Below are 27,233 nucleotides of genomic sequence, written 5' to 3' on the forward strand. Positions count from 1 at the left end.
AAATAACTGAAATCATCTTTTTTTTTTGAGACGGAGTCTCGCTCTTGTTACCCAGGCTGGAGTGCAATGGCGCGATCTCGGCTCACCGCAACCTCCGCCTCCTGGGTTCAGGCAATTCTCCTGCCTCAGCCTCCTGAGTAGCTGGGATTACAGGCACACGCCACCGTGCCCAGCTAATTTTTTTTTGTATTAGTAGAGACGGGGTTTCACAATGTTGACCAGGATGGTCTCGATCTCTCGACCTCGTGATCCACCCGCCTCGGCCTCCCAAAGTGCTGGGATTACAGGCTTGAGCCACCGCGCCCGGCCGAAATCATCTTAACTATACAGCAATAGAGGTAACATTTACTTGTTGAGTTATCTTTTTTTATAGTAATACTGCCATTCTTTAATAAAAGTGCAAAGAAGTTGATTTTCACACATGACTAAACAGCATTATCTCTTTAGTTCTAGGATATATTCGGAGGCATGTTTCTATGTCTTGCCTCTTAGGTCTAGGCTAATTTGAGAAATAGATTTAATATTGTAGATATGTATTGTCATACTTTAGATAGGCAGAGCCTGAGGAGAATTACTGGAATATCAGTATCATACTTCTCTAAGTATATTTCTCTGCTTGTTTACTTTTCTTTCTACTTAGCTATGGCTAATCTTTTTACTAAGGGCAGAGGCTTCTTTTGTCTTACTTAAAGAATTTATGTGTGCTTATTTTTTGTAATAGGATTCTGTAACTAAAATTGAAGATGCACATAAGGAGTTGGAACAATCACATAGAAACTATGTGAAAGAAATTGAAAATTTGAAAAATGAATTGATGGCACTACATTCCAAATACAGTGAAGACAAAGATAACTTACAAAAGGAGCTAGAAGAAGCAATGAATAAACAATTAGAGTTTTCAGAACAACTTAAATTTCAGAACAGCTCTGAAGATAATGTTAAAAAACTACAAGAAGAGATTGAAAAAATTAGGCCAGCCCTTGAGGAGCGAATTTTATATCTGCAAAAGCAATTAGACACTACCACTGATGAAAAGAAAGAAACAATTACTCAACTCCAAAATATTATTGAGGCTAATTCTCAACATTACCAAAAAAATATTAATAGTTTGCAGGAAGAGCTTTTACAGTTGAAAGCCATACACCAAAAAGAGGTGAAAGAATTGATGTGCCAGATTGAAGCATCAGCTAAGGAACATGAAGCAGAGATAAATAAGTTGAATGAGTTAAAAGAGAACTTAGTAAAACAATGGGAGGCAAGTGAAAAGAACATTCAGGAGAAATATGAATATGAGTTAGAAAATTTAAGGAAAGCCACCTCAAATGCAAAGCAAGACAGTCAGATGTTTTCTAGTCTCTTACAAGAAAATACGTTTATAGAACAAGTAGTAAATGAAAAAGTCAAACACTTGGAAGATACCTTAAAAGAACTTGAATCTCAACATAGTATCTTAAAAGATGAGGTAACTTATATGAATAATCTTAAGTTAAAACTTGAAATGGATGCTCAACATATAAAGGATGAGTTTTTTCATGAACGGGAAGACTTAGAGTTTAAAATTAATGAATTATTACTAGCTAAAGAAGAACAGGGCTGTGTAATTGAAAAATTAAAGTCTGAGCTAGCAGGTTTAAATAAACAGTTTTGCTGTACCGTAGAACAGCATAACAAAGAGATACAGAGTCTTAAGGAACAACATCAAAAAGAAATATCAGAACTAAATGAGACATTTTTGTCAGATTCAGAAAAAGAAAAATTAACATTAATGTTTGAAATACAAGGTCTTAAAGAACAGTGTGAAAACCTACAGCAAGAAAAGCAAGAAGCAATTTTAAATTATGAGAGTTTGCGAGAGATTATGGAAATTTTACAAACAGAACTGGGGGAATCTGCTGGAAAAATAAGTCAAGAGTTTGAATCACTGAAGCAACAGCAAGCATCTGATGTTCATGAACTGCAGCAGAGGCTCAGAACTGCTTTTACTGAAAAAGATGCCCTTCTTGAAGCTGTGAATCACCTCCAGGGAGAAAATGAAAAATTGCTCTCTCAACAAGAATTGGTACCAGAACTTGAAAATGCCATAAAGAACCTTCAAGAAAAGAATGAAGTATATTTACTTAGTCTCAGTCAAAGAGATACCATGTTACAAGAATTAGAAGCAAAGATAAGTTCTCTTACTGAGGAAAAAGATGATTTCATAAATAAACTAAAAAATTCTCATGAAGAAATGGATAATCTACATAAAAAGTGTGAAAGGGAAGAAAGATTGATTATTGAACTTGAGCAGAAAGTAGAGCAAACAACCCAGTACAACAGTGAACTAGAGCAAAAGGTAAATGAATTAACAGGAGGACTAGAGGAGACTTTAAAAGAAAAGGATCACAATGACCAAAATGTAGAAAAACTTGTGGTTCAAATGAAAATTCTCTCTGAAGACAAAGAATTATTGTCAGCTGAAGTGAAGTCTCTTTATGAGGAAAATAATAAACTCAGTTCAGAAAAAAAGCAGTTGAGTAAGGATTTGGAAGTTTTTTTGTCTCAAAAAGAAGATGCTTTCCTTAGAGAACATATTACTGAATTAGAAAAGAAACTTCAGTTAATGGTTGAAGAGCGAGATAATTTAAATAAACTGCTTGAAAATGAGCAAGTTCAGAAGTTATTTGTCAAAACTCAGTTGTATGGTTTTCTTAAAGAAATGGGGTCAGAAGTTTCAGAAGACAGTGAAGGGAAAGATGTTGTTAATGTCCTACAGGCAGTCGATGAATCCTTAGCAAAAATAAATGAGGAAAAACACAACCTGGTTTTTCAATGTGATGAAAGGGTATTAGAGTTAGAAAAAGAGATTAAGTGCCTTCAAGAAGAGAGTGTAGTTCAATATGAAGAACTTAAGTCTTTATTGAGAGACTATGAACAAGAGAAAGTTCTCTTAAGGAAAGAGTTAGAAGAAATCCAGTCAGAAAAAGAGGCTCTGCAATCTGATCTTCTAGAAATGAAGAATGTTAATGAAAAAATAGGACTTGAAAATCAGAATCTTTTAATTAAAGTTGAGGAAGTATCTCAAACATACAGCAAAAATGAAATCCACAATGAAAAAGAAAAGTGTTTTATAAAGGAACATGAAAGTCTAAAACCATTACTAGAACAAAAAGAATCAGAATTACAAGATATGAGAGAAGAGTTGATACTATTAAAGGTACTATTCATTTGAATTTTATTATTTCAAATTAATTCATAGTTTGATTCCAAAATATATACATTCAACATTTTTACACCTTGACATTAAAAGTAAATTTTTACCATTTAAGCTCAAGCGACAGCTTTCTGAAAAGTGCATTAAAGATTTCCATGTTGTATGTCCAGTTTATTACATTCATTTATGAGAGGTTTTACATAATTTTAAAATCTTGAATTTATAGAAGATAAAATGATTAGGGGTTTAAATGTCTTGGTCAAAAGTATATTAGTCGCTAGCAAAACTACAACTAAACATGAAAAAACTTGAATTTCATTCTTGTGTGATATACTTAGTTATCTTTTGTAAAGAGCACTTTTAAGCAAAAGAGCTGTGGTGGTATTGCCAAAATTTTAGGTTTTTTCTTTAAAATTAAAGATTAAAAATCATTTAATCTTTTATTACATGTGTATTTGACGGATCAAGTTGTTTATCTTGGCCTTGGTTACTGCTTTTTTTTTTTTTTTTTTAATAGTAAATGCCATATGCATGGTAAGATCAGTATTAATTTTCTGGTCTAACAAAGGAGAATCTGTTGACCAAATTGCTTTTTGTAGGAATTCTCTTTGATAATGATTATCTTATGCTTAACATGATGGCCAGTTCATCATGGAAAATCAATTCTGATTCTGGTTTTTATTTTGTGTTTTTTCCCCCTATAAAATCTAGGATTCCTTAGCAAAATCACCTTCTGTAAAAAATGACTCTTTGTCTTCAGTAAAAGAGCTGGAAGAGAAAATAGGTAACTATGATTCTACATATGTTAACACAATTAATTAGAGAGATTGTTATTAGTGTTAGAATAGCTTGGGAAATGCCATAGCCAAATAATGAGTTGTAAAAAATACAGTAAGTAGCTGTCTTTTCCTCAAGCTCACATTCTTGCCCCTCTGACATCTGTTTGCCTTCTTTTTCAAAAGTGTTACTTTCTATTGTTTAACCCAAGCAAGACTGGTGTGATTTCATTTATAAATGGTTTCCCGATTTATTTTGAATTTTTCATTCATTTAGCAAACTTTATTTAAATGCCCAACTATTCTATACACTGGTGATAGAAAAGTGGTTGAGGTACTGCTTCAAGATCTGACTGTAATTACAGTAGTTTGAGGTATGGACAAGATACAGTACGGACAGCATATGAACTTACCTATTTTGAGTTAGGAAAAGCAGCATAGAATAGGGTTTTCAGCTGGGTCTTGAAGAATGAGAAATTTTACACAGGAAGAAACGTATTCTAGCAAGAAGGAAGAATAGGTGCTTGTATGTTGACATATAACATATATCAAGGCGCATACGAGGAAGTTCCTGGAGAGGTAGGAGCCTGATCATAAACACACTAGTATGATTGATATGCAGAGGAATTAGGACTTTATCTTACCCATTTATTCCTCATAGTAACATTATGGGATAGCTCTTTTATCCCCATGTAAGGATCAGGAAATGAAGACTTAGAAGTATGTAAAGTGCCGATGATCCCTCAGTTTACTCCCCTATTAGATTAGGGTAAGGGAAGTTGAAGAGTTTAGAATGACTCCCAGTTGTCTATAATGGGTGATTGGGGCAGATTGGGATGTTCAGTTTTAGAAAAATTAAGTTTAAATACCAGTTCAAGTACAGATGTCAGAACGCTATGCAAATCTGGAGTTAAGAGGAGAGAGCTAGGCTAGAGATAAATATTTGTAAACAGCAGGCATTAAAAGCCAGGAGATTGAAATCACCAAGGGAGTATAGCAAAAAGATGGAGACCAGAGACAGTGCTCCATTCATGTAAAGATAGAGTCAACACAGAAATTGAGAAGGAGCAGCCAATAAGCTAAGAAAACATGGAATATAACATGTCTTAAAAGCTAAGGCAAGTAACATGGAAGTGAAAGGAGTGCTTCAAGAGGGAAAAAGTGGTTAGCCATTGCTAGAGCTGCTGATGTATCAAATAAGATGAGTACTGAGAACTGACCACTGTCTTAAGCAACGTAAAGATCAGTTTCCATGGCATGCTGGAACCAGAGCTTGATTGCAGTTGGTTCTAGAAAAAAAAAAATGAGGAAGGCAATGTTTGAGAGCATATATAGACAACTCTTAAGGGATTTGCCATAGGGGGGAAAAAAAGAGATGGGACAAAATCTAGTGGGGCAGTGTGGTTTAATTTTTTTATTTTATGGGAAGAATAACGGCATGTTTGAGATGTTTCACCTGTCCCCTACTCTCTTTAACTGCTTTCTCTATTTGTTCCTGGTCTTAATTTCTTGATGATAATTTTTCTTGTTGCCTGTTTATAAACTTTTGGAAAAAATCCACTAGAAAGGGGAAAATTATTACTGCAGAAGGAGGAGGGAGAATTGTTCTGATGCTTGAGTAGGTAAGGAGACGTAGGATGAAATGCAGATGTGGAACGATTGGCCCTTGCTCCACACACAGGTACCTCACTATGCCAGCCAGAGGGAAGGCACAGGTGCAAGTAAATTAATAGGCCAGGACAGAAATTCGGATCATAACTGAATTTTTAGAAACAAGTATCAAGAAAGTCCTGAACCGTGGAGTTCCAATAGGGTAGGTAGCTAAAGAAGTTAAAGGAGAGATCAATATTGGTTAGGTAAAACATATTACAGGTTTAGTCATGAAAATCAGACCCACCAGCCAAGAGGCGGAATGCACCTATGGAGCATAAATGTTTATCTTTATCTGATATCTCCAGTACTTGATCCTAATTTACACACTGTCACCCAAAGTCCTAGCATAACTGCAATTCCAGGAAATCTAATGAGAAGTCCTAAAAGCCTCTCCAATTCCTAGAAACTTACAAAATGGCTAGAAAAAACTAGACTATTTTGGAGGATTAAAGACAATGGAAACTTTTTACATTGTTTGCCTCACATAATGAATAAGCTTTCACTTTTAAAAATATTAATGTTTTTGCTGCTTATTTTAATATCAAATTACCAATTTTGTGTTCCCAGATAATCTATTTCTAGGGCTAAAATAAGCAAGTCATTTGAATTTTTTTCCCTTTGAGTTCATATATAATCCATTCATTTTCTATTTTTAGAAAATCTGGAAAAAGAATGTAAAGAAAAGGAAGAGAAAATAAATAAGATAAAATTAGTTGCAGTAAAGGCAAAGAAAGAACTAGATTCCAGCAGAAAAGAGGTGAGCTGACTTTAAAAATGTAAGATTCGGGAATCTTATATTTTAAAAACCCATGAGTTTTTCTATCCATTAAAAAAACAAACAAAAAAGTCTCTTAAGTTTTACTTTGTATTCAAAACAGACCCCCCCCTCAAAAAAAAACAACAAAAAAACCTTTTTAATTTTACTTTGTGTTTAAAACAGACCCAGACTGTAAGAGAAGAACTTGAATCTGTTCTGTCAGAAAAGGACCAGTTATCTGCTTCCATGAAAGATCTCATTCAAGGAGCAGAAAGCTATAAGGTAAAAATAGTCATTTTAATACCAAGTTATAATCGTAACTTCTAAGTTAAGAAATGTACTGGAAATGTAAAATTATTGTCCATAAAACAATCACCTTGTATTTTTTAGTAAATATTTATTCTGTTTTTTGGTGCAATGTAGTAGAATCCTAATAACAAGATTTTAAAGTGGTTAAGTTTTAAAGAGTGCCTTTTTTTTTTTTTTTTTGAGACAGTGTCTCCCTCTGTTGCCCAGGCTGGAGTGCAGTGGTGTGATCTTGGCTCACTGCAACCTCTGCCTCCTTGGTTCAGGTGGTTCTCCTGCCTCAGCCTCCTGAGTAGCTGGGGCTACAGGCGCACCATGCTCAGCTAGTTTTTGTATTTTTAGTGGAGACAGGGTTTCACCATGCTGGCCAGGCTGGTCTCGAACTCCTGACCTCATGATCCGCCCACCTCGGCCTCCCAAAGTGCTAGGATTACAGGCATGCGCCATCGCGCCTGGCCTAAATAGTGCCTTTAAACTATTGCTTCTAAAAATAAATTTTTGGGGCCAGGCGCGGTGGCTCACGCCTGTAATCCCAGCACTTTGGGAGGCCGAGGCGGGTGGATCACGAGGTCAAGAGATCGAGACCATCCTAGTCAACATGGTGAAACCCCGTCTCTACTAAAAATACAAAAAATTAGCTGGGCATGGTGGCGCGTGCCTGTAATCCCAGCTACTCAGGAGGCTGAGGCAGGAGAATTGCCTGAACCCAGGAGGTGGAGGTTGCAGTGAGCCGAGATCGCGCCATTGCACTCCAGCCTGGGTAACAAGAGTGAAACTCCATCTCAAAAAAAAAAATAAAAATAAATAAATAAATAAATAAATAAATTTTTGTTTTTGGATTTCATAAGAAAATCAGTAACAAAAAGACAGCTATTACTACTGTAATTATTTAATATTGTTCTGGCCAAATGAATAAACCTGAAGCTTAAACAAGGTGAAGTGTTGTTATTTGTAGGTAATGTACTTGTTTACCTTAATAACATGAAAATGTATTATTAAAAGTACAAGAATTAAAAAAGTACAACACAATCACTGAATGCAAGATAAACATCACTACATTTCTTCAGGTACTCATTCTTTCAGCAAATATTTATAAGGCAGACTAAGTTCTTAGTTCTAGGGCAGGTGGTGATCAACCAAGTTCCTATCCTAAGTTCATATCCTTTTAGGACTTAAAAAATTCTAATAGCAGTAACAGACAAAAATGAAAGATACATACTGTATAGAAAAGCAAGGTGGGTAATGAGCCATAATCAGGCTGGATTTTATGAAAAAAAGAAAATCCCACAGCAGCCATAAAAGCCAATCTTAGGAAGCACTTAAGTTTTGGCACTTAATGAAGAAAACTGCAAAACTTATATAGGATTACTGAATATTATTTGAACCATTAGTTCTCAGATTGGTTTATAAATTCTAAAACAATTTCATTAAAAATTTCAGATTTTTTTTTGGCGGGATCTTGACAGTTATTCTTCGTTTTAAGTAAAAAATAAACTAGCATGAACAGCTAAATATTTTGAAAATGAAAAAAGTGACATCCTACTCAGATGCTAAAAGTTCCCACAGTTACAGTAATGTGATAGAATTCTGATGTAAGAATGGTACAAATTAATGGAGCAGAAGAGATAGATACTTCCACATAATGACAAATAGTTGCCAGGCTCTCTTCTAAGCACTTTACACATCTCAATACACTTAATTCTCAAAACAACCTCAAAGTATATTAGCATCAACTCTTTACAAGTGAGGGCTCTGAGGCATAAAGAGGTTAAGGACCTCAAAGTCACAGACTCAAATTTCCTAAGAGACCTCAGGGTCACAGAACAAGTAACAGCAGAGCTGGAATTTGAATTCGGGCAGTTGCAGATCTATTGTTCCATCAACTAAGCTATACTATCCCAGTAAAACTTGAAACCAAAACCAATGAAGAAAGAAATTCCTTCTAAGGAATTAGGTTCCTATTTCACTTCACATACCAAAATATATTCTGGATGGATTCAAAAATTTTGTGAAAAATATTTTTTAAAAACCTAGAATGAAATATTGATCCTTTAACTGACTTCTGGATACAAAAGGCTTTTTCAAACTTTAAATACCTAAAACAGTTTAGGCTGGGTGCAGTGGCTCACGCCTGTAATTCTAACACTTTGGGACGCTGAGGTGGGTGAGTCACTTGAGGCCAGGAGCTCGAGATCAGTCTGGCCAACACGGCAAAACCCTGTCTTAACATGCAAAATTTAGCTGGACATGGTGGCACACACCTGTAGTCCTAGCTACTCTGGAGGCTGAGGCATGAGAATCACTTGAACCTGGGAGGTGGCAGTTGCAGTAAGCGGAGATTATACCACTGTACTCCTACCTAAAGTAATTTAATGAATTACAAAGGAAAAGATTGATAGATTTAACTGTTTGAAATTGATATGCCTAGTCTACCTCTGGAAGAAATTAATAGATTAAAGGGCCTCTTAAAATGTAAAGAAGCGAGTTTCTCATGTAACTTGCTCTTAGGAAGAAGCCCGTATATAAATTTAAAATGTGTGTTTTAATGGATTTATAAGATCTTTATGAGCATATTCATTCTTTGTTATCATTTTATATGTAAATTTAAGTTTTCAAATTTCGTTACCATATTTTCATATGTAATATAAACTAATGTATAAAAATGTGACAGGATTTAAGGTAGAACCAGAGAGGCTGAAATGTTTAAAAATGTTCATTTTTAAAAACACATGTAACTAAGCTCTATTAGCTTCTTCATCATTCTAAAGATACTGAGTAATTTTGTAGTTTGTTGATTTGGCTAGTTTTTTCAGTGTTCATACCACTTATAATAACTTGTTTTAGTTAATTAAAAGCTCTGAACACACAGGTGTCCTGGAGGGACAATAATTTGTAATTATTTAGATGTTTAGAAGTTTCCTCCCTACATAAAGAAAGTACTCTTGTATGTATGGCATTACGTTTTTGTTCCAAGACTCCCATTAGGAATAATACTTGATTAAAATCAGAATTTCCCATAGGGAGCCATTATTTACTAGAATCAGCCTTGGCATAGCAATTCAGTTTTTATAGCTATTGACAGCAATTGGAATCAGAATGACGAAAAATGAAGAAGGCCAGATAGAGACTAAGAGGATAAATATCTCTGATTTTTAGAGGAGCTTACCCAAATACAAAACAAGCACAGAGTCTTCTTTCTGTGGAAAAGACAAGGCCCTAGTGATACCTCAACCCTGTATTCATGTGTGCCAGGAAGTAGCAGACTCAGATAAATAAACATAGAAAAACAAAAATGTAAGCCATATTCTAGATTCCTAAGTCCTGTCTTCTGCCACTGAAATCACTAAATGAACAGACTATAAAATCAAAATTTCAGATTTTAACAGCCACCAATTGAGCCAAATAATTGACCATGTGTAAATCAAAATTAGAAACAAAAGTACATTAGTCAAGGATCAGACCTGGCAAGCAAGAGCCGGGCATGGTGGCTCATGCCTGTTATCCTAACACTTTGGGAGATTGCCTGAGCTCAGGAGTTCCAGACCAGCCTTGGCAACATGACAAAACCCTGTCTGTACTGAAAATACAAATATTAGCTGGCCGTGGTGGCATACACCTGTAGTCCCAGCTACTTGGGAGGCTGAGGGAGGAGAATCACTTAAATCCAGTAGACAGAGGTTACAGTAACCTGAGGTCACTCCACTTCAGCCTCGGCAATAGAACAAGATCCTGTCTCAAAAAAAAGATTTGGCAAGCACAATTCAAAAGAGCATAGCCCTGGCGCAGTGCCTCACACCTGTAATACCAGCACTTTGGGAGGCCGAGGCAAGTGGATCACCTAAGATCAGTTCAAGATTAGCCTGGCCAACCTGGTGAAACCCAGTCTCTATTAAAAATACAAAAATTAGCCGGGCGTTGTGGCACGTGCCTGTAATCCCAGCTACACCTGGGAGGCTGAGACAGGAGAATCATGAACCTGGGAGGCAGAGGCTGCAGTGAGCCAAGATTGCACCACTGCACTCCAGCCTGGGCGACACAGCGAGACTCAGTCTCAAAACAAACAAACAAAAAACACCAGAGAAGCCTGCAGAGATTAGCCAATGACATGAGAGGTCCAGGTCCAGAGGAAGGCCACTGACAGACTTCACAGTCCTCTGGGTTAATGTGTTTCTCTTATTTATGCATAGTATCTCAGTGGAACTTCCAAAAATAAACTTTGCAAGAAAACATAAACATTGTACTAGCAACAAAACCACAATCAGATACCACCTCACATCAGTCAGAATGGCTACTATTAAAAAGTCAAAAAATAACAGGTGCTGGTGAGGTTGCAGAGAAAAAGGAACACTTACACACTTTTGGTAGGAGTGTAAATTAGTTCAGCCATTGTGGAAAACAGTGTGGCAATTCCTCAAAATCCTAAAAACAGAAATACCATTCGACCTAGCAATCCTGTTACTAGATGTATACCCAAAGGAATATAAGTCATTCTGTCATAAAGACATATGCACATGTATGTTTACTGCAGCATTATTCATGATAGCAAAGACCTAGAATCAATCTAAAGGCCCGTCAGTGGTATACTGGATAAAGAAAATTGGCATATATATCACCATGGAATACTACACAGCCATAAAAAAAATGAGAATTGTGTCCTTTGCAAGGATATCAATGAAGCTGGAAGCCACTATCCTTAGCAAACTAATGCAAGAACAGAAAACCAAGTACCACATGTTCTCACTTATAAGTGGGATCTAAATGATGAGAGCACATGGACACATAAAGAAGAACAGACACTGGTGCCCATCAGAGGGTGGTGGGGTAGGAGGAGGGAGAGGATCAGGAAAAATAACTAATGAGTACTAGGCTTAATACTTGGATGATGAAATAATCTGTACAACAAACCCCTGTGACACAAGTTTGCCTATATAAACTGCACATGTACCCCTGAACTTAAAATTAAGAATTTTTTTAAAAAACACTATTTTGCTAGTAATTTTATATGCACCTTTATGGGAAGAACAGTGAGAAGTTTTACAGAAACAAAGTCAAAAACAGAATTTATAAGGGAGAAGAGAGAGAAAAACGTAAAAAACTACATACAGTCTCAAAACTGAATCTCATTTACATGTTTTGGTGGATAAGCTGATTAGCTTGTGTGTGGCAAAAAAAGTCTGGTCATTCTGTCCTTGAGTAGGCCAACTAGGAATATCAAAGAAAATTCAGTTGGCAGCTGGACGCAGTGGCTCACACCTGTAATCCCAGCACTTTGGGAGGCCAAGGAGGGCAGATCATGAGGTCGGGAGTTCAAGGCCAGCCTGGCCAACATGGTGAAAACCCGACTACTGAAAATATAAAAATTGGCTGGGCGTGGGGGCAGGCGCCTGTAATCCTAGCTACTCAAGAGGCTGAGGCAGGAGAATCGCTGGAACCCGGGAGGCAGAGGCTGCAGTGAGTCAAGATTGCACCACTACACTCCAGCCTGGGCAACAGAGCAAGACTCAATTTCAAAAAAAAAAGAAAAAAATTCAGTTGGCTTTAGATTCTTCAGGAAATATTGAAAGCGTCATCGCAGAGTGTGAGAGAGACTAAATCTATGAATGTCTTCCAGTGTTCTTTTGTTAACACCTTTACCTTATATTAGACCAGTCCTGGGATATTTCTCTCATCAGAATTCTTCAGGTGGAGTTAGGTGTCCAGGTTAAACTTTTTATCCTCCATCCTTAAATTGTGTTTACATTTCAGAAGTTCATTTTTGTTAATGAGTAGAATATTTAACCTTGGAGCTATTATATTGGGTGTATTTAAATTTTTCTTCTCCTTTCATGTATTTCCCCCACCCTCCAATATGAAAAGTTATCCAAAATGTGCTAAATTTATTACCTAATGCCAGTTAGGTATTCTGTGAAATGTTCAAGTTGGGTAAATATTTTAAGCATCTAGAATGGACTCATGAATCTTAAGATGCCTTGATGATAAAGTCTGATCTGTTGAATGCATAATAACATACCAAAATTAATTCGTTCTTTTATTGAAGAATCTTTTATTAGAATATGATAAGCAGTCAGAGCAACTGGATGTGGCAAAAGAACGTGCTAATAATTTTGAGCATCATATTGAAGATCTTACAAGACAATTAAGAAATTCAACTTCGCAGGTAATTTTTGAATAAATTCAAAAGTGAAAACTATAGCAGGTATATTTGAATCTCAATACTTTTGCATAAAAAATATGTGTAGTCAGAAACAGAATTTATTCCCCCTCCCTTTACCTTCCTCCCCACTTAAGAGAGAAGAATAAGATAAAACAAATAGCAACTATCTTATCTTGCTTATTATTCTAATCTCGGTTCCTTAGGGGGTTGTTTTCCATTTCTGCTCTTTGCTCTGCCAGTGCATCTGGTCTCTTGTAAGGTTTACCATGTTATTATTGCAATGACAGTTTTTAAAACTTATTCTTTTTTTTTTTTTTGGAAACAGAGTTTCGCTCGTTACCCAGGCTGGAGTGCAATGGCGCGATCTCGGCTCACCGCAACCTCCGCCTCCTGGGTTAAGGCAATTCTCCTGCCTCAGCCTCCCGAGTAGCTGGGACTATAGGCACGCACCACCGTGCCCAGCTAATTTTTCGTGTTTTTAGCAGAGACGGGGTTTCACCATGTTGACCAGGATGGTCTTGATCTCTTGACCTCGTGATCCACCCGCCTCGGCCTCCCAAAGTGCTGGGATTACAGGCTTGAGACACCGCGCCAGGCCTAAAACTTACTCTTAATTTAACATTATTCTGTAGCATAGACTTTGAAATTTTCATTCTTCATATTATGCCAATATTCTCATTAATGTACCTGTTCATTCTTCCTCTACTGTATATATTTTCTGCATGTTTATAGTAATTAATCATTTGTCATTTCAGTGTGAAAAATTAAATTCTGATAATGAAGATCTCCTGGCTCGTATTGAGACACTACAGTCTAATGCTAAGTTATTAGAAGTGCAGATTTTAGAAGTCCAGAGAGCCAAAGCAATGGTAGACAAAGAATTAGAAGCTGAAAAACTTCAGAAAGAACAGAAGATAAAGGTAAAAGCAATCCTGTGAGATTCACATATATATATGTGATGCATTTACCAAAATATTATTTAAATGAAGGGAAGACTTACTAAAGAGTAGCATTTATGAATATAGCAGAGCTTATTAATTCCTTAATAAATACCAACCAAAAATTTGAGAATCCCTGCTGTGATTTGGGGGTGTATGTTTTTTAAACATTGAAATATTAACAACCTTTTTATATTTTAGTGTGTCAGATTTATTTTAAAGCTCCTTACAAATACCTTTTTAATGTTGGTTGGGTTGTGTGATTTGTTTTTATTTTTAATTTCAGGAACATGCTACTGCTGTAAATGAACTTGAAGAACTTCAGGTACAACTTCAAAAGGAAAAGAAACAGCTTCAGAAAACCATGCAAGAATTAGAGCTGGTTAAAAAGGTAAAGTAAAACACTAGGTTCAAAAGTGATAATCAATATTCACTTTGTTTTGTTTTGTTTGAAACGATGTCGCTCTGTGGCCCAGGCTGGATGCAGCGGTATGATCTTGCCTCTCTGCAACCTCCGCCTCCTGGGTTCAAGCAATTCTTGTGCCTCAGCCTCCTGAGTAGCTGAGATTCCAGGCATGCACCACCACACCTGGCTAATTTTTTGTATTTTTAATAGAGACGGAGTTTCACCATTCTGGTCAGGCTCCTCTCGAACTCCTGACCTCAAATGATCTGCCCACCTTGGACTCCCTAAGTGTTGGAATTGGATCTGAGGGCGATCTGCCTGCGACATACGTCACCCCATTGATCACCAGGGTTGATTCGGCTGATCTGGCTGGTTAGGCGGGTGTCCCCTTCCTCCCTCACCACTCCATGTGCGTCCCTCCCGAAGCTGCTCACTCAGTCGAAGAGGATGACCATCCCCAACAGAGGAGGACTGGTCTTTGGTTAAGGGTATATGAATAGCTGTGCTCCCCTGCTAGAACTTCCAGACAAGCTCTCAAGATCCAAAGTGTTGGGATTACAGGTGTGAGAGCCACTGCACCCAGCTTGCATTGTTAAATTATTCTATACATGTTGAAAAATATTTTAGAATGTTACTTGTGGTACTAAAATAATGCTTTATAAATTGCTTGCTCAAAAAATTGAAAATTTAATTTCTCTAAGTACCAGTCCTTTCTTTTTTTTTTTTTTTTTTTTTTTTTTTTTTTTTTGAGACGGAGTCTCGCTCTTGTTACCCAGGCTGGAGTGCAATGGCGCGATCTCGGCTCACCGCAACCTCCGCCTCCTGGGTTCAGGCAATTCTCCTGCCTCAGCCTCCTGAGTAGCTGGGATTACAGGCACGCGCCACCGTGCCCAGCTAATTTTTTTGTATTAGTAGAGACGGGGTTTCACAATGTTGACCAGGATGGTCTCGATCTCTCGACCTCGTGATCCACCCGCCTCGGCCTCCCAAAGTGCTGGGATTACAGGCTTGAGCCACCGCGCCCGGCCACCAGTCCTTTCAAAAGAATCTAGGATTATAAGATTTGGTTTGACATCTCATTTTGTGTATATGATTATTATAGGATAGATTAAGATATAATTAATGTCAAAGCTTGAAATTTATATTAAAACTTTGGCTTACTTTACTCCTTCAAAGATTAAGCTAAAAAGAAATGTACTATAAGGCCATTTGAAATATTATTATTTTATAAATAAGAGCTCCACATGATAGAACTGCCAGTTGTAGTTACAGTTATAATGAAATAAAATGAAACTAAGAAAATTGGGTTAAACTATTAATATTTTGTGAAATTAAAATCTAGAAAATATCCAATCTATTTGTTTGTTACAATGTAAACTATTTCAGTATTACAGGAAAGCACCTGTTTATTCCTGTGGCATCATTTTAGCAATTTTACAAATGAACTGATCTAGTATTATGTGAATCTTTTATTTATAAAATGTGCAGGATGCCCAACAAACCACATTGATGAATATGGAAATAGCTGATTATGAACGTTTGATGAAAGAACTAAATCAAAAGTTAACTAATAAAAACAACAAGATAGACGATTTGGAGCAAGAAATGAAAATTCAAAAACAGAAACAAGAAAACTTACAAGAAGAAATAAGTGAGTTAAAGAAAATTCACTTTACCTTACAATTATTTCATCATAACAACTTTATTGGGTGGGGGCATTAGTTGTTTATTTCACCAGTCTTTAACTGCCAGTTAGGTGTTTAACAGAGTGATACATGTTACTGGGGATCAGAATGAGTATAAAACCATTTGCCATTAAGATGTTTATAGTCCACATTTATTCACTTTAACATTTCTTAAATACCTTGCTGTTTTCTGATCTAGATTAAATAAGATTGTCTATGGGTTGTAATTGTTAAAGCTGGGAGATGGGTACAGTAGAGTTTATTGTACTGTTATCACTATTTTCACATAGGTTGAAATATTCCATAATACAAATCTAAAACAGGTTTCTTTTAAAGGTAAGCCAATACAAACAAGACACTCATCATTTGTGTATTTAAATTCACTCATAAAAATGTTTTCATCTTTTTCTGCTGAAATTATTTCTTGTACTAGCTTCGTTACAGTGCTTAGTACAACAGTATGAAGAAAAAAACACCAAAATCAAGCAATTGCTTGTGAAAACCAAAAAAGAACTGGCAGATTCAAAGCAAGCAGTACGTTATTTTTTAGTTTCATATTTTAGCACTTGTTCATAGTTTGAGTAACATTTTTAAAAATTTAATCAAGATTCTCATTCTGTAGGAAACTGATCACTTAATACTTCAAGCATCTTTAAAAGGTGAGCTGGAGGCAAGCCAGCAGCAAATAGAAGTCTATAAAGTAAGGTTCTTTTTACTTTTTAAAGTTAAAAAATTTTTTTTGTGTGTGTAGAAGTGAGGTACCATTTAGAGACAAGGATTTATTCTATAAGGACATTTAGAAAGATTCCTCAACATTTTGAGGAAGTTGCAACAATAAACCAAGTCTAGCATATAACTGGAGAATACTGTTTAGCTCAAGCTAGATTATTTTCATATATTTGGAAATTTGTAATACACTATAGAATAGTGCAAAATAAAATAAGCGTGTATCTGAACTTTCTGAATGATATTGCAGTCACAAGAAAGTTTATAAAATGATTTTATATGTTTGCTATTTGTATTTTTTTATATAATGTCTTGAAGTATTCAAATGTTGTATGTTAAATATGTAGTCTGGTAAGATTTAAAAAAAAATTTTGATTGATGTTGGTTTAAGAAAAGATAAATTTTAGTGAGAAAATGTTCTTAATTGTCTCTACTTTTTGTACTTTTTCAATAATAATACATAAAAATATTTCACTAATTATGCCTTATATGTACTTAAGTCTCAAACCTAAAGTTTGTGTTGTAAGGAAAACCTCTTTAGTGAAGATACGATTTGCTAGAGCTAAATTTAAAGATTTACCCTCAGATACAGCTGGCTGAAATAACATCAGAGAAACATAAAATCCACGAGCACCTGAAAACCTCTGCGGAACAGCACCAGCGCACACTAAGTGCGTACCAGCAGAGAATGACGGCGCTGCAGGAAGAGAGCCGGGCTGCCAAGGTGCGTTCTTCAGGGAAGCCACAGCGAGCCACCAAGATTTTATTATTGGCGAGTCCGTGGTTTACTCCAGGGCAGTGCTCTTCCTTTTTAGTATTTTGCTGTTAAGAGCACTTACTAGATTAAAACCTTGTTCAGTTAATCTGGCTCTAACCCCAATCCCATGCCAACCCTAATCGTAACTTGGATCACTTTTTTTGCTAAAAGAAAAAGCTTGATGTTTTTTTCCATTTCAACCTTGTTTTGCAGTTTAGTTATATAAGAAAGTCACTTATTTATAAAAGTTTTTATTATTAAAACAGTGTGACAGTTCTTTCTGAGGGCTAAATGATTATAACATTTTCATAGGATGGCTTTGGGGGGCCTACTTTCTTGTCATCAACATCCAAAACAGACACAATGCAGTGGTTGTGTTAGATGCAGGTATTATCTAAGCAATCATGGCAACACTGTTGTGGGAATTTACAGATCACTTCAAGAAGTGGAAGACCTAGAACTTAACACTTACCACCCTATTTTCAAAACCAAAGTTCAAATAACTTAATTCCTTGAGTTAATTTTTCTCAAATTTATAAAAGAGGGGATATCATAAAGGAAAATCTTTATTATAAAGTCCCAAAAGCACATAGTGCCACTGTAAAATGTATGGTTAGTAAATTAAGCTACCAGGGTAGAAGATATGGTAGAAACGGATCTCTTATCAAAAAAAAAAAATTATATTATTTCAAGGCCTTTAAAAAGCATAAGGCCTCCCAACACAAAGACATGATGTTTGAGGCAGTAGATACCCTAATTACCCTGATTTGCTTATTACACATTGTATGCATCCATCAAAATATCACATGTACCCCATAAATATATACAATTATGTATCAATTAAAAAAATTTATTTTTTAAGTGTAAGGCCAACAGAAGTATACTTTTTAGCAAAGTTAATCGACAAACCAAATAGAATGTCAGCCATTTTTCTCATTTTCGAAAACAGGTTTTCATCTCAATTTGTTAATCTCTGAAAGAAAATTGAAGGACCTTGTTACAATAGAAAATTTTTCTGTCTTTTGAATGCTGTAGGCAGAACAAGCTACTCTAACCTCTGAATTCGAGAGCTACAAAGTCCGAGTTCATAATGTTCTAAAACAACAGAAAAATAAATCTGTGTCTCAGGCTGAAACTGAGGGAGCTAAACAAGAAAGGTAAAGTCTAAATTAAATATGCAGAGTTTTCCTCCCACAATGCAGGTTCTTCACCCAGTAGATTGAAAATCCTATTAAGATTTTTTTTTTTCTTTGAGACAGAGTTTTGCTCTCGTTGCCTATGCTGGAGTCTAGTGGCGCAATCTCAGCTCACTGCCACCTCTGCCTCCTGGGTTCAATATATTTTCCTGCCTTAGCCTCCTGAGTAGCGGGGATTACAGCTGCACACCACCACGCCGAGCTAATTTTCATATTTTTAATAGAGATGGGGTTTCACCATATTGGCCACGCTGGTCTCAAACTCTTGACCTCAAATGATCCACCTGCCTTGGCCTCCCAGAGTGCTGGGATTACAGGCATGAACCACCACACCCGGCTTAAAATTCTATTATGATTTTTAACTGTGAAATTATGTATATTGTTACCAAGGAGAATAGAATTTCTTGGCTTCACTGAGCTTCATTACAAAGGACACTGTCGCAGACTCTAAAATTAGATGTTAAAGTGCACAGTGAAGCCAGGATATGAGATAATAAGCTAACAGTTCAGTTGTGTCTTAATAAGATCTTGTCATAATAGAAATATGGGCATTAAAATTACATTATGATTTGTTTTTCCAATTTTGAAAATTTAGAGAAGTAAAATAATAAAAATGCTGAGTATACATTTTTATTATATAAAAATGTATACAATAAACTTCTGTTTTTGTAGAAGAAGTTGCTTTAAAATATTTTACTTATTTCAAAAAATTTTAAATTTAGTACTGGATTTTGGTCTAGATTTCTTGTTTATAACCATTTCATTTCTATTTGAATGGTATATTGTTTATGCTGCTTTAAAACTAACATACAGATCCCATTTGTACTGGGTATGAGAGAGAGAGAGCATTTCATGGCATCTATGTTTAGTCTTTGAGTAGCGGTTCAGTATTCAAAGTAGTTTTACATCTGGCTCTTACTGTTCTAAACAAGACTAATTATTCTGCAATTTTTGTATGTTTATGTTTCTGTTACTTTCATTTAGGAATCTTAAATATAGAGACTATAGATTGAAACATGGTATTTTCTCTCCAGTAGCTCATTATATGAAGGGGAAATTAGATATTGATACATTTAATAAATATAAAAATGTCACCATTTGCAAAAGCCATTTTTGACCAAGCCTAAATTTTGAGTTCAAATTATTTTAATGTAAATGTTTTGTGTTCCTTCTACTTTCTTATAAATGCATTTTTTAAAAAAGAAACTGATAGGGTATTGTACTCATTGTAGCAGAATTAGGATTTTAACAATTTCTACCTAGTTTTTTTTTTCCAATTCCTGAAGAAAAGACCTGCTCTTCTTTAGGAATTATCTTTCACTGTAATTTGGTCTGACATACCATTCTTATAACAATTTAAGAACTGTGTGAGTATGCTGGGCGTAGTGGCTCACACCTGTAATCCCAGCACTTTGGGAATCCGAAGCCGGTGGATCACCTGAAGTCAGGAGTTCAAGACCAGCCTGGCCAACATGGTGAAACCCTATCTCTACTCAAAATAAAAAATTAGTTGAACCTGGTGGTGTGTGCCTATAGTTCCAGCTACTCAGGAGGCTGAGGCAGGAGAATCGCTTGAACCTGGGAGGCAGAGGTTGCAGTGAGCCAAGATTGCGCCACTGCACTCCAGTCTAGGCAACAGAGCCAGACTCTATCTCAAAAAAAAAAAAAGGTTTGAGGTGAGGTATTTTGTTTGTTTTTTAACTAACATAGTCCTCTAACATGAAATAGGCTATTTTGATGCCACTTAATGCTCTATTTGAATATGAAATTCTAAATTTTGGAGAAATTTTTTGTAAATCTATAATACCTAAGATTTAAAATCTGGCTATAATATCTTTTGTGCTACATTTAATCCTGGTCTTGAATTCTTATGAATATTACATTTCCTTTAGAATCATTCAAGAGTATAGCATTGGAAGATTAAATGGTTAAACTATATTTAAAACCACATAATCAGATTCACCTTTTTCAAAAATTTTTAAAACTGTGTATTTTTGTTTTAGGGAACATCTGGAAATGCTGATTGACCAGCTAAAAATCAAACTGCAAGATAGCCAAAATAACTTACAGATTAATGTATCTGAACTTCAGACATTACAGTCTGAACATGATACGCTGCTAGAAAGACACAACAAGATGCTGCAGGAAACTGTGTCCAAAGAGGCAGAACTTCGGGAAAAGTAAGATTGTTAGCAGCACTAACACTGTGCCAGACAACAATGTATTTCTTTGTTGAAACTTCTAATATGTTGCTCCTTGAGATAAATGCAGATTAGAAAATAAGCATTTCTAAAGACTTGGTAACTTTGCCTTATCTACCTTAGAGCTTCGCCTTTTACATTGCTTTTGTATTTTGCATTTTTTAGAACAATTAATGTTTGTCTGCTCATCCAATATTCTGCCTCTCCTATAGCCTTCTTGGCTAGGATGTTTCTCTAAAAAAAAACAAAAAGATACTACTTACCAACCCAGGTGTTAAATCATAAGCATTTTTTTTTCTAGAAGGAAACATCCAAATAGCTGCTAACTGAAAAAGAAAAGGCATCTTATCTGCAATTCTGTCTTCAACTTGTCATATTTTGTTCATCACTGTAATACTTTTAATAGATGTTAGGAGTACTGGCAAAGCAAGAAATTTTCAACTCCTGTGATAAATTGAGTAGTTAGGAGTATTAGACTGAGGAAGAGAATTCTTCATTGGGCATCTTTTATCAAGGGTGTTAAGATACTTTTATCACAGATTTGCTTATGTAATATATATCTAATCTTATGCTAATCTGAAAAGTGAAAGCACTTAGCTTTTTGTCACTTCTATCTGTTAACAGTGTAATTTGCATGTTAATCAGATAAACCAAAAGTTTCAGGGAAGATGTACCAGTTTTCTAACTGCCTATCACCAGAGTTTACAATGAGAGTATCTTATATATGGTGATGTTTGCTTGATATTCTCCAACACTAATTCTTTAGGAAAGTTATTACAAACGACATTGTTAATACAAATAAAGTACAGTTGATTTTTCTAAAGTAATTCAATCTTTCAATAGTGTTCTTTGAGCACCTACTACATACCAGTCACTTTTCATAGCATTTTAAGTTATCTTTAGGAGTCTTTCCTCTTCTTCAGAAATATTAAAAATTAATGATATTGTTACTCTCTGTGCCCAAGTATGAAGAAATAGCCTTCTCTTTATATAGTCTCCACTTTTAAAAATATTTTAATATTCATACTTTAGATTGTGAAAATGGTTCCAGAGGAATGTGATAATTAGGCTAACTAGTTAATATCTGTATTACCAAAGAGACTACAGTTAATATAAACACCTCCTTAGCAACTGAGACAGAACAGTAAACTTCTATGAGCACAGTCATTCTGATTCCAGATGGGGGGTTTAAGCATTTAGCTTTCAAGTAGGTAAATTCAGAAATGTCAGTGATACTGCCTGAAAACTAGACACATTACCCTCCTCTAATTTTTATCCTGCTTAGACTATTTTTGTGACTACCAATGATTCTTCCTTTAGTTTCTTGGTAGATACTGTTTGAACAAAATGCTTGCACAGAAATGTTTATATATTTCTAGACTCATTAATCAATATGAACTTAGTAATTAAGATTCTTTTCTAAAACATGGTATTTTTATTGCATTTCTCCCTTCAGCCACTAAACCCTGTTTTAAACCTTATATGGTGTGCATATGTGTAGCAAGTAGAAAAAATCTCTTGGAAAAATACAGGCTAAACTGTTAACAAGGTTTATCTACCTGTGGAATTGGGATTTTATCCTGCCAGGCATGAGAATAATTAATGAGGGGCTTTTACTATTTTTTATCATGGCTTTTGCATTTTTTTAATTTTTATGAGAGAATTCTGTGAATCCCTGGTATAAAAGGAAATGGGTTGTTGTTGTTGTTGTTGTTTAACCAAAGCCAAACTATATATAAAACATGAAAACTACAAGTAAACCATTAGAAGTGATGGTTCCCAAATTGTAGGCCCACTGGTTAGTTTCAGGCTGAGTATGTAAAAATCACATTGAAAACTGCTAAAAGTAGGGAATTCCTAGAATCACTACTGGAGATCCTGAGTTAGTAGGTTTAAATGAAAACTAGAAGTCTCTATTTTTTGACAAGGTACTCCAGTGATTCTCATGTGCAGTGAAATTTGAAACAGCTAGAGTAAACCAAGTCTGTGTTTGTGGTTGTTAACTTTACTCAAAAATGGAAACTTTCCTCTAAAGCTTTCTGAGTAAATCAAGAGTGGGGGCGGAGGTTTCTGTTTTTTTGTTTTGTTTTGTTTTTGTTTGTTTGTTTGTTTTCAAGGCAGTAGAGAAAAGGGAGGTTAATCTTATTTATTTGAGCTACCACATACAATGACATGAAGAAGTGGGCTAATTAAAAGTATAATTATTTTATGCCCTAAATATAGTCCTATTTTCTGATGAACCATGAAAGAAGTCCCTAGTCTGGACAACGCAACACAGTTTCTCAACTGGGGTTCTTCATCTGAAATGTGGAACACAAATGATTTGAACTACATGACAGCCAGTTCTTATCAAGTTATTACACAAGTACAATATAGGTATGTAGGAGAGAAGTTGATTCATACATTCAATAGAGGGCTTAGAGCTAATTCTCTTGCAGAACCCAGTTGAGAAAGGCTAAGTCAGCATATAAAGTTGAGAGATCTTCTGTGAACTGTTTCTCACCTTTCAGGTTGTGTTCAATACAATCAGAGAACATGATGATGAAGTCTGAACATGCACAGACTGTGAGTCAGCTAACATCCCAGAACGAGATCCTTCGAAATAGCTTCCGAGATCAAGTTCGACATTTGCAGGAAGAGCACAGAAAGACAATGGAGACATTACAGCAGCAACTCTCCAAGGTGGAAGCACAGCTCTTCCAGCTTAAGAATGAACCGACCACAAGAAGTATGTATGTGCCCATGGAAATATTAGTTGATGTTTTCGCATATTTATGTCTCTTAAATACATACTTTACAAATTCATTAAAAAAGGAGAAAATTTACTAGGTGACACCAGTGTCAATTCTGTGATGAATGAATTTTGGATTTGCTTACTAGGAAGATATTTGAACCATCTGAATCCTTCCTTCTTCATTATACTTCTAGAACCCTATATAACCTCTTAGAATACTGACTTTGATGTATTTCATACCCTCAATGGAAAGTAGTATTTCTTTTTCTCTGACTTAAAAATACTGTCAGTCTCATGACACGTCTTAATTCTAGTATTCACCAGGTTAGTTTGGTGCTCTCCATTGTTAGTCATCAAATATGTCTGTTTTTAAAATAGAAACATTAGAAGTGGAGCAAGGAGCTTAGAAACACTCAGGTGGCACTGAACGTATAGAATTGCTTGGCCAATAACAGCTTCTTTACTTTCACATTTACAACTAGTTGGAGTTTTAGTTCAGCCACACCCAGTATATTTCATTCTGCTTTCAGGAAGGGAGGGAAAAGTGGCAGCCATGATGGTGCTGTATTTTAGTAGCAAGTTGATGGTATTTAGGTTTTCCATGGGAAATACTGTCCCTGGAGCATTGGCAGCTATGGGTCACTTGTTGGGGTCAAAAAGCAACTTCAGGAGAATTTAACACTTGCTAAAGAATCAACAAAGGAAGTAATCAGCCGGGGCAATGGTCACACAAGAAGTTGTAATCTAGGAATCAGCAGTGGAATAAGCATTCAGCTTTTCAGAAACCCAGGAAAATGCTTCAGAAAGGGTAGTCAGGACTACTGACTGCAAAATAAATGAAATCTGAAATGAAATGCAAAATAAATGAAATCTGAAGTTTAAAAATCTAGTTTATGGCCGGGCGCGGTGGCTCACGCCTGTAATCCCAGCACTTTGGGAGGCTGAGGCGGGCGGATCACAAGGTCAAGAGATGGAGACCATCCTGGCCAACATGGTGAAACCCTGTCTTTACTAACAAATACAAAAAATTAGCTGGGTATGGTGGCGTGTGCCTGTAGTCCCACCTACTCGAGAGGCTGAGGCAGGAGAATTGCTTGAACCCCGGAGGCGGAGGTTGCAGTGAGCCAAGATCGCACCACTGCACTCTAGTGCCTGGTGACAGAACAAGACTCTGTCTCAAAAAAAAAAAAAAAAAAAAAAAAAACTAAAAACTAGTTTACAAATCTGGTTTCTAGCTCAGCTATGAGACCTTGGGCAAAGTATTAAATTTCTCTGAACTTCAGATTTTTTGGGATCAATAAACTAATACATATCAAAAGGTCTTATAAACTACTGTTTAGACTGGGCGTGATGGCTTACACCTATAATCTCAGCACTGTGGGAGGCCAAGGTGGGTAGATCACATGAGGCCAGGAGTTTGAGACCAGTCTGGGCAACATGGTAAAACCCCATCTCTACTAAAAATACAAAAATTAGCTGGGCAGGATGGCATACACCTGTAGTCTTAGCTACTTGGGAGGCTGAGGTGTAAGGATGGCTTGAGCCTGGGAGGCAGAGGTTACAGTGAGCTGAGATTGTGCCACTGCATTCCAGCCTGTGTGACAGAGTGACACCCTGTCTCAGGAAAAAAAAACAAACAAAAAACTTTACACTTCATCAGCAAACAGGAAAGCCTTGCCAGACCATGTAATTGATTAGTTCCATGCTCTGGATTCTGGGCTCTTATTGTACGAACACTGTAGGTGTTCGTACACAACAATTAAGAGCACCAACAATTGAGCAGCAACAATTAAGAAGCCACAGAGATAAAGGTATAAGGGCAGTCATCGAGGATGTCTGCCGAGCAGATTTCAGCAAATGTGTTGTTTCAAGAAGTATGCAACAATCTGAAATACCTAATTCCAAAAAATTGCTAGAATCTAGTTTTTAAATTTTGACCAGTATTTAGCACAGTTTGGCCCTTTACTCTAAATTAATAAAAAAAAAGTAGTATCATGAGCTATGTTATCTAACCGTTTTTCTTACCTAGTAGCAATTTATAGCTTCTGCTAAAATGACTAATGTAGTTAAAAGTTTGATAACTAAATTTTAAGAAATGTTTTAGCAATTCTTCATACACCTTTCACTTGTCTTCTAGTTACTTAATTTCTCTACTCTGTCATTTGATATTTTCATTTTATTTTGTATCTCTGTTAATTCTGAATCAATAGATTTTGAACAATTTCATACTTAACCTTTAAAAAAAATCCAATAGGTCCAGTTTCCTCCCAACAATCTTTGAAGAACCTTCGAGAAAGGAGAAACACAGACCTCCCACTTCTAGACATGCACACTGTAACCCGGGAAGAGGGAGAAGGCATGGAGACAACTGATACTGAGTCTGTGTCTTCCGCCAGCACATACACACAGTCTTTAGAGCAGCTGCTTAATTCTCCCGAAACTAAACTTGGTATGTTACTCTGTCTAAATATGTTTTATTACTTAATTTCACTGTCTTATTTAATTACTATTATTCTAAGTTACATATGCTTTTTTGGGTTACTCTAATAAAATTTCTTTCAGTATTCCACTACTTAATATGTATTAGGGTTCTCTAGAGGGACAGAACTAATCGGATGGATGGATGGATAGATGGATGTTTTTAAGTATTAACTTACTGAACACAAGGTCCCACAATAGGCCATCTACAGGCTGAGGAACAACGAGAGCCAGCCCAAGTTCCAAAACTAAAGAACTAAGAGTCTGTGTTCAAGGGCAGGAAGCATCCAGCACAGGAGAAAGATGTAGGCTGGGAGCCTAGGCCAGTCTTGTCTTTTCATGTTTTTCTGCCTGCTTTATATTTGCTGGCAGCTGATTAGATGGTACCCACCACATTAAGGGTGGGTCTGCCTTCCCCAGCCCACTGACTTAAATGTTAATCTCTTTTGGCAACACCCTCACAGACACACTCAGGATCAATACTTTACATCCTTCAATCCAGTCAAGTTGACACTCAGTATTAACCATCACATTGTTCAAATGGAAAAATTATGAAACAAGTCTTTTCAAAATAAAACGCTAGCTCTTGCCCTAGGCTTGAACCGTAAATAAATGGTAGGAAGTTTATAGCCACAGATAGCTGGTGAGTGTTAGAAAGCAGGATAAACTATCCTCTCACCCTTCCAGGAAACTGACAGTTTCCATTTATTCCTCTTGATGAGGTAATACTAAATTTTTGTGGTGATGTTTTGGTATATTTCATTTTTACTTTTAATCAATATTAATGTTCATAATTCAAGGGGAATCTGTTTGTCATCTTCCTGAAGCTTCAGGATCACCTGGAGTACGGTCATTTGTCTTCATGGTCGCTGACCATGTGGGGTAGAAACTGCAAGTCATGATTCCTTCAGACAAAGTTAATAGTGGTGACTTGGAGGCATCATGATAGAGCGATAGCAGACTCCAGAAGCCGATTTGACTTTGTGATTTTTTTTACCTGTCAGCTGTGAGCCTGTTTCATCGTCTATAAAGTTTGAATAATAGAAGATTTTTATGAGGGTCCATGATATGTGATCAGTAAATGTTAAATGTTTCCCTCATTTATAAGTGAAATGACAAAGCCTTGAAATATTAATGGATGGGAAGACGATATGTAGTGAAACTGTCTACAAACACAGTTCTGACAAATTTCAGAACTGGTACTCACAGGGCTTATATTCAGTTAGATTACATGCTTTCCAACAGAGATACTGTTTTATTTGTGTCACCTACAACA

At 36.1% G+C, this 27,233-nt stretch overlaps 1 protein-coding gene across 4 annotated transcripts in view; it reads left to right on the plus strand.

Annotated features, from left to right (window-relative positions):
• The window catches only part of GCC2 (GRIP and coiled-coil domain containing 2), a 66,109-nt gene that overhangs the window by 27,712 nt on the left and 11,164 nt on the right, over positions 1 to 27,233 (plus strand). For 3 of the 4 annotated variants that reach the window (XM_012474288.3, XM_012474291.2, XM_012474289.2), the window contains 15 exons: positions 722 to 3,193; positions 3,902 to 3,974; positions 6,276 to 6,376; positions 6,560 to 6,658; positions 12,720 to 12,839; positions 13,592 to 13,756; positions 14,061 to 14,165; positions 15,669 to 15,831; positions 16,299 to 16,399; positions 16,488 to 16,565; positions 17,178 to 17,315; positions 18,384 to 18,505; positions 20,548 to 20,724; positions 23,256 to 23,473; positions 25,734 to 25,928. In XM_012474288.3, coding sequence (XP_012329711.2) covers positions 722 to 3,193; positions 3,902 to 3,974; positions 6,276 to 6,376; positions 6,560 to 6,658; positions 12,720 to 12,839; positions 13,592 to 13,756; positions 14,061 to 14,165; positions 15,669 to 15,831; positions 16,299 to 16,399; positions 16,488 to 16,565; positions 17,178 to 17,315; positions 18,384 to 18,505; positions 20,548 to 20,724; positions 23,256 to 23,473; positions 25,734 to 25,928 — 4,327 coding nt within the window. Of the gene's footprint in view, positions 1 to 721; positions 3,194 to 3,901; positions 3,975 to 6,275; positions 6,377 to 6,559; positions 6,659 to 12,719; positions 12,840 to 13,591; positions 13,757 to 14,060; positions 14,166 to 15,668; positions 15,832 to 16,298; positions 16,400 to 16,487; positions 16,566 to 17,177; positions 17,316 to 18,383; positions 18,506 to 20,547; positions 20,725 to 22,968; positions 23,047 to 23,255; positions 23,474 to 25,733; positions 25,929 to 27,233 lie in introns of those variants that run through there. The other variant, XM_064371652.1, reaches the window with a different exon arrangement.

Source organism: Aotus nancymaae, unplaced genomic scaffold (assembly GCF_030222135.1).
Source record: "Aotus nancymaae isolate 86718 unplaced genomic scaffold, 86718_ANA_hifiasm-v0.15.2.pri h1tg000155l, whole genome shotgun sequence".
Taxonomy (NCBI): Eukaryota; Metazoa; Chordata; class Mammalia; order Primates; family Aotidae; genus Aotus; species Aotus nancymaae.